Below are 7,019 nucleotides of genomic sequence, written 5' to 3' on the forward strand. Positions count from 1 at the left end.
AGTTTGAACAGACTACGGGGCGGCAGCACGAGCTCCAAAGGAGCGAATGAAACCGAGACAGTGAGGAGCCTGCTCAGCCCGCATCGGAGCAGTTCCCGGCTTTCGATCACGTCCCCTTTTCTCTCTCCCCATCCTCAGCCTCTCTGGCAAAGTTTCATCATCGGTCCGTACTCCGGACCCCGCTACTGCTCCCCACACCCATTTCTCTCGCGTCTCCCAAGAACGAGATAAATAAAAGTCTGTTAGAGGGAGCCCCCCTCAGGAAACTTACGTTTGATCTGCCTGGGTTTGCTCTGTTTCCTTCGGGACATGCTGTTCGGCTGCCGCTCCCGCCTTGCTCCAGGTACAGGAGTGGAGCTGGGAGGGGACGGGGGTGGAGGGAGAGTGACAGATCAACAGACGGGATTCATAGAGAAGCCGGTGGCCGCCTTGAGATGCAAAGTCAAATGACAGAAAAACAGGGAGAAGGGAAAGAGTGTGTGCGCGCGTGACGGAGGAAGAGGGGAAGAGAAACCGAGATCGGGGTGGGTGAGACGGAAAGCGAGAATGAGGGGAGAGAGAAGCAGAAAGAGCGGAGGGAGGGAGCAGGGGAAGGAGCGAGGGAGGGAGGGAGAGAGGAGGAAGGAAGGGAGGGAGGGAGAGAGGGAGGGGAGAGCTTGGCTCCTCGCTCTCTCTCTCCCTCTCCCGCCCGCTCTCTGCCGTTGCCGCGCCGCCTCCGCTGCCCGCGCCGCGCTCCGCTCCGACTGACAGGCGGCAGGAGGTGCCGGCGAGGGAGGGGGCGAGGGAGGGGCTTTCCGGGACGGTGGGAGGAAAGAGGGGGGCGTTTGTCCGTCAGGCTTGACGGGCAGTGGCTACTACCAGCGACAAGTCCGCATGCAAATCGCCTCCTGCCTCTGGGGCACGGGCTGGCGAGGCGGGAGGCTTCAATCGTCCCGGCGCTGCCAGGGCTTCTGGTGGCGGGGAGAGCCGCAACTTTCCTGAAAGAGGCACGGCGGGCAAGCGGGCGGAGAAGCTCGGTGGCAGCAGGCAGGCGGCACGGTGCCCCCGCCCCGCACAGGGATCCCCGGGGTGTCCCGGCACAGCCGGAGCCCCCGCGTTCCGCCCGCAGCCTCGGCCCCAGCGAGCGCCGCCCGCCGCGCTGGCCCCGGGCCGGGCGGCTCCGACCCGAGCGTCCCCCGCAGGTGCCGCCGCGGAGCCGGCCGAGCCCGGGGCGCTGCCTGCGCCGACGGACGGACGGACGGACGGACGGACGAGCTGGCGAGCTGCCAGCGTCCTTCCCCTGCGGTCCTCGGCCGCTTGCACTCAGCTGCGGTAGCCTGAGGAGTCCTGGCCGTGCGGCCATCGCTGTTTGCCCGCCCCCGAGTGCTCGGGCTGTGACTCGTAGGCGAGCGAGGGAGACAAGCCGGCCGGCTGACTCCCTCGGCTCCGTTAGTTTTAGCCTATCTAAACAATGATAATAGTCAACATTTTTTCTTGCGCGGTAGAAGCCAACATTTGACGCTCCTGTTACTGACATCAGTTAAGTATTTGGACAAAGCTAAAACTATTAGCCATGCTCATGTTTACAATCTGTGTCTTTCGACAGAATTTCTCTTGAACGTTCTTGAATAATCTGATTTTTATATATAGTTGTAAGTGACCCGCTATGAACAGACCATACTCTGTATCTCAGTGCACTGCCAAGCTTGGCACGCCCATTGCCACCTTCTCAGTGTTGTCAAACTGTAACTTGTAAAAAAATTCTGAAAAAAAAAAAAAAAAAAACTATCCACACAAACAAAAGAGAAATAGCCTGATTTCGTGGGTGCCAAGGAAGGACATATGATACTGAAATGTCTCTATTACTGTGCTTCCAGAAATTTCAGATCTGGCACATGAATGTAATACAACAGTAAGTGTTCTTAGAACTTCACTAGCAGGACTCGTGTTCAGGTAAACTGTTAAGCATTGCTTTTAGTCTTACCTCTGTGGTTAAAATACCTCTGTGCTCTGCTTCTCAACAGAAGCAGTTTTTGAACTTGACTTCTTGACAGTGCTTTTTTTTTTTTTTTTTTTTTTTTTTGGGACAATATTGCAGAAGCCTTCATATAAGCAGCAGGAATTCTAACATTGCCGCGCTACAACAGAGATATGCTAAAAATTTCCATCGTATTTTGTTGGAAATAATGTTTCTAAATGATAACTGAATTTACAAAACCACTTTTTGATTAAAGAAAATAATATGATGGAATCTGTGAACAATATTTAAACGTTTGCCATTGTACAGATACTTTAAAGAATCTGATTATATAATAAGTGTTTTCTGTTTAGCTGAAGTGATTGTGGTGTGCCAGATTTGTATTTCAATTTCTTTCCTAGAGGTGTAGGCTCTTGGTTAACTGCCAGTGTAACAGTGGTAGTGTTTGCAGGAAGGTATTCTATGGCAGTAGATAAACATGATAAGAATGCACCGAGTGAAATGCTCTGCTATGGTTTTGTTACAGAACAAGGCTCAAAAAAGGACTTACATGGATGAGATACCCATCTTTCAAATTTAAGTTAATATTTTATCTTATCCATTGTCAACATTCTAAACTCTCTTAAATTGCAGTCTGGTTCCCTAATTAGAAATAACAATATCTTTTCCTTCATATAGGTTGACCATTTATTTCTGTTTCTATTTTGTTGCCAGGCTCTCACACAGTTTTTAGTCTGCACAGGCAATTTGACAGATACTGCCTTTAAACCTACTGTTGTCTAAGTGTTAAAGAATGAAGTTGAGTAATCTGTGGCCAACATTTGAACAATATATGAACTGTAACTTGTTAAACTGTCACAGGAACTTAAAAGTTAGTACACTTTATGTGGTACAAATCTGTTACAAATAATCCCTAAGTGTTTATTCTTAAGTACTGTTCAGGGTAAATTACATGACATAATTTTTGTGCTGACTCCTGCTTTTTTAATATTTAAATAGTAATGTTAGTTACATATTTTGTCTATTCTGAGGGATTAAGGCTATTTTCTGCTTCATCAGCTCAAAAGAGTTCATATAAAGTTATATTATTTCTATGGCCATTCAGAGACATGTTTGATCTCTTAAAGGATTATTATGCTTAGTCATTTCAATGTATTTCAGGTTATTTTTGACCTATTTACCTAAAGTTAGAACAGCTGTTTGTGAAATGCCAAAAAGGAAACATACATATGCTTGCTACATTAATGTAATTAATGGTGTAAACTAATGAGCCATTTTCTCTCATTTACAGAGGAACTCTTATTTAGTACATTTTAATACTTCACGGAAATTGCCCATTTTCTTTGTCAGAACAAATAGCCTGTAGTATATCCCAGATGAAAAAAATCTGTATCAGGCCTGTGTAGTTGCTGAGGCTGGGCCAGGGAACAGCTCGGGCTCTGCACGTGATCACTGACGCTGGGTTATTGTCAAGCCAATCTCCGGTGCTGCTCACCAGGAGCACCAGGAGCTGTTTCCAATAACTCTGTGGCCAAGGCCACTTTCTTTCGCTGTGGCAGGGGTTTGAGTCGTGTGAACACAAGTCGAGCAGCGGAGTTTTCCCTCGGGGCTCAAAAATAGGCCCAGCATTTTCTGTTAACCTGCAGAGAGAGTCATTCAGAGTAAATCTTTCAAATGTTACAATTTACGTCTCTCTCCCTAATTGCATAATTTTCTGAACTGCTATAGAAACTGCTCTGGAGTTACAATGTTGTCCATACCAAGGTTGCTGTGCCTGTACATTCATTGGCTCTTCGTGCTCACCTGTTGAATGTTTGCCTGTAGCAACCAGAAAGTGGCCGGGGACCAGTAACGCTACCCGAGAGGCAACTGCAGCACCTGAGCATGGGCGTGGGGAAAAATGGGTCCAGTTTTTGTACTGAAGGAATGGTGGCCATCTGTCCACAAGCTGAGGGTACAGACAGATAATTAGTAAATGATGCAGTAAGAATAGTTTGAAAACTATTCAACCGAGATGGTAACTGGATGTGGACAGTGGGTGGCATAGGGCCAGCCCAGAAGAAGCATGTTCCTGGTTAATTGCAATATCTCAAGAATAAGAAAATAACCTCCATATACTCTCACTTGTTAATCAGATTGACCTTTATCACTTCCAGCTCTCTGTACTTGCAAAGATACTACAAAGGTTTATAGAAACCCTCTAACTGAATGGATATCACAGTTTAAAATTTAAATTCTTGAAATTCTTATGTTCTGGCAAAGAAACCAGGAAAAGTGCAGCTCAGATTTCATGATCTTCAAGTGTTAGCAACTTTCTTGCACATAGATAATATGCATAATTTTCAAAACAGTGTCCTTTATTGGAGAAAACTTAATGAGTCCTTGAACAATCTTCCCCTTCTCTCATTGAAAGAAGGAAATACTAAAATTTTGAAATATTTTCTTGGAAGCAGAATTAACCTCTTGACTAGCAATTATGCATTTCCCTCTTTTTTTCCAAAATAAAAGAATGTACACTGAGAAAATTAAACTTCAGACTTCTCTCAAAAACCTGGATACTGATTGTATGCAAAGACATAATATATGTCTTTGTATATAGTATAATGAAGATACTATAAAGTTCAGGTAGCAATTGATTTTGGAAGAAAATATGCTTAATTTTTGTGTTGTATATATGTAACCAAGTTCTGACTATTCATAACACAGAATAGGAATGTGTAATGTCAAAAATATAATTGCACAGGTTCTGTTAGGCTCTTAGGCTGTGATTTCCATAGTAAGGACTTGGATTCTTCCATGATCTTAATCATAGTGTTTGATTCTTTAGCTCTTAATGAAAAAGAAAAAGATCGTATTTTCCCAACTATTATCCACTTAGAGTGTTAGAAAAAGTACATGGCATAGCTTTATAGAACTTTATTCCTCTTTTTCATTGGTCAATAGTGAAATACTTAACTAGACTGAGCATGAAATTGCTAAGGTTCTGAATACCCCTCTAGCATGAATATGGGACAATTTACACTCTTCCCAGCTCTTGGAAAAATCTACAGTTTATTCTTATTTCACAATGTGTAGATTTTCTGTGTGGTCATGCCAGACACGTATATATTCTAAGAGAGCAAAAAATTAGACCTAAATGTATCTCTGGGCAGCTGATGGATGATCAGTCTGAGCTTCAAATTTAGAAGTAAAGCTTCCTCTGGCTTTTGAAATAAAAAATAAGAACTCTGACAATGTGTTTCTAGATGACATATAGGAAAAAATGCTGCAAGGCAGATTCCTCAAACACAAAGGAACCTACAGAAGATCTGAGGATATCCAAAGAGAATGGGTGAGACCAGTAGATATGAACTACCTTTTCACAACCATTCCTATAGACAAGTTAGAACTATATTGCTACTGCATTTTTTATTTTTTTTTTGACTGTTCTGCTCCCTATGAATGATCACAACCCCAAAGTGAAGTTCCTGTCCACAGGACTTCAATGGATGCAGCAATGTGGGAAGCCAGACTCACAGAGTGCCGAAATCAGTGCTGAGTCAGACTTCACGTTGATAGTCCAGACCTTTGCATCCATTCTGGGAGCTCTGCCAGTTTTTAGAGGCTAAAACCCATGTCCACTACATATGGAGAGGGAAAAATAGCATAGAAATAAATGGTGACCTCAGAAACTTTCTGGATTCCTAAGGAGCCTTTTCCTGAAAAGGGTATTCTCTGAATTTGAGTTAATTTTTGGTTGGTGCAAAGCTTAGCATTTTTGTGGTGTCAGTTTGCTGTCTCTTTTCATGTATTTATTTAGAGCAGAAATCACTGATCTCTTTTGATAGTTCAGTTATGCAAGATACTTTTCATCTCACATTAAAATTTATATCTTATTTGTTATCCAAAAATAGTGGCAAAGATTATTCTTCATTTCCTGACTGGATGCTCTCTGATATTGTTCAGGTAATCTTATAGATGAACAAAATGATAGTCTACCAAACTGCTTAGACATTTTGGCCAACTTTACTTCAAAATCACAGAATATCCATAATCTTCATAATAATATAGAATACTCTTTTTCACTGCACAGGATTGAAGTAATACCTGGAAAAACATTTAATTTATTTCTGAAAAATTATACATACAACTCAGCTCCTAATTTTGACATCCATGCTCTCCTCAGAGGAAAAATATATCTCAATATCAGTAAGATTCTACTGCAAAACTGAATTGCACAAGCTAACCTGTCATGAGCTGTGCCTTCATCTGAAAAAGAAAATTCAGTAGGTGTGGCACAGCTAGAGAAATCTTTTTGAACAAAGCTGAAAATATGTATGCATGTTCACAACAAGATATTGTATCACACATATGGCAGCATCTGCAGTATGGGATGGAAGGAACACTGTCCTAGGAGGAAATATTCCTGGATGCCCTGGTTGTCTGAAATGCAGCCCATTCACCCCACTGCTCACAGATGGCTACTGAAAACTTAGAAATTTACTGAAATATATCTAATCCCACACCACATTGCAGATTTCTGCCAGTAGTAATGCTGCAGCCCACAGCAGCAGTGACTTACTGGTTTGGCATGTGTGTGGCCTTCAGAGGCCAGTTTTGTTACAACTCAGAAAACTTCTCTGCTTTCCATGTCCTTAACCTGCCCAGGAGCATTCTACCCTGAAACAATCTTAACACTGTACAGTCTGGGCTTCTGAGAGAGGCACCTTGCTTAGACATGCAAATAATAATGTAGAACGAGCTTTCTTGAAGTTTATAAGCCCAAAGAAGGAGGAGTTCAGAATAAGATATGAAAAAAATGAAGGAAAGTTAAGGGATAGTAGAATAGAAGAAACTAGAAGAAGGGAATGAACAGTTTTAGTGCTTTAAAAATCTTTATTTCTATCTTAATTTCTTTTTAGATAAGCCAACAGCAGTAGTTCATGTAGACATAGCTTAACACTGAAAAGATAACATTAATATTGTCAAATTACTGTTTATGACTTCAGAGTGCAAGTCTCATAAAGTAGTGACATGAATATAAAGTACAACCCTAGATGCAGTTTGAAGTAAAATGGCATTT

At 42.6% G+C, this 7,019-nt stretch overlaps 1 protein-coding gene across 2 annotated transcripts in view; it reads right to left on the reverse strand.

Annotated features, from left to right (window-relative positions):
- ZFPM2 (zinc finger protein, FOG family member 2) overlaps positions 1 to 752 on the reverse strand; it is a 304,518-nt gene extending 303,766 nt beyond the window's left edge. For both annotated transcript variants that reach the window (XM_021546440.2, XM_021546439.2), the window contains exon 1: positions 272 to 752. In XM_021546440.2, coding sequence (XP_021402115.2) covers positions 272 to 311 — 40 coding nt within the window. In that variant the 5' untranslated portion in view covers positions 312 to 752. The remainder of the gene's footprint in view (positions 1 to 271) is intronic.
- Between the last annotated feature and the right edge of the window lie 6,267 nt (positions 753 to 7,019).

Source organism: Lonchura striata, chromosome 1 (genome assembly GCF_046129695.1).
Source record: "Lonchura striata isolate bLonStr1 chromosome 1, bLonStr1.mat, whole genome shotgun sequence".
In the NCBI taxonomy this organism is placed as follows: Eukaryota; Metazoa; Chordata; class Aves; order Passeriformes; family Estrildidae; genus Lonchura; species Lonchura striata.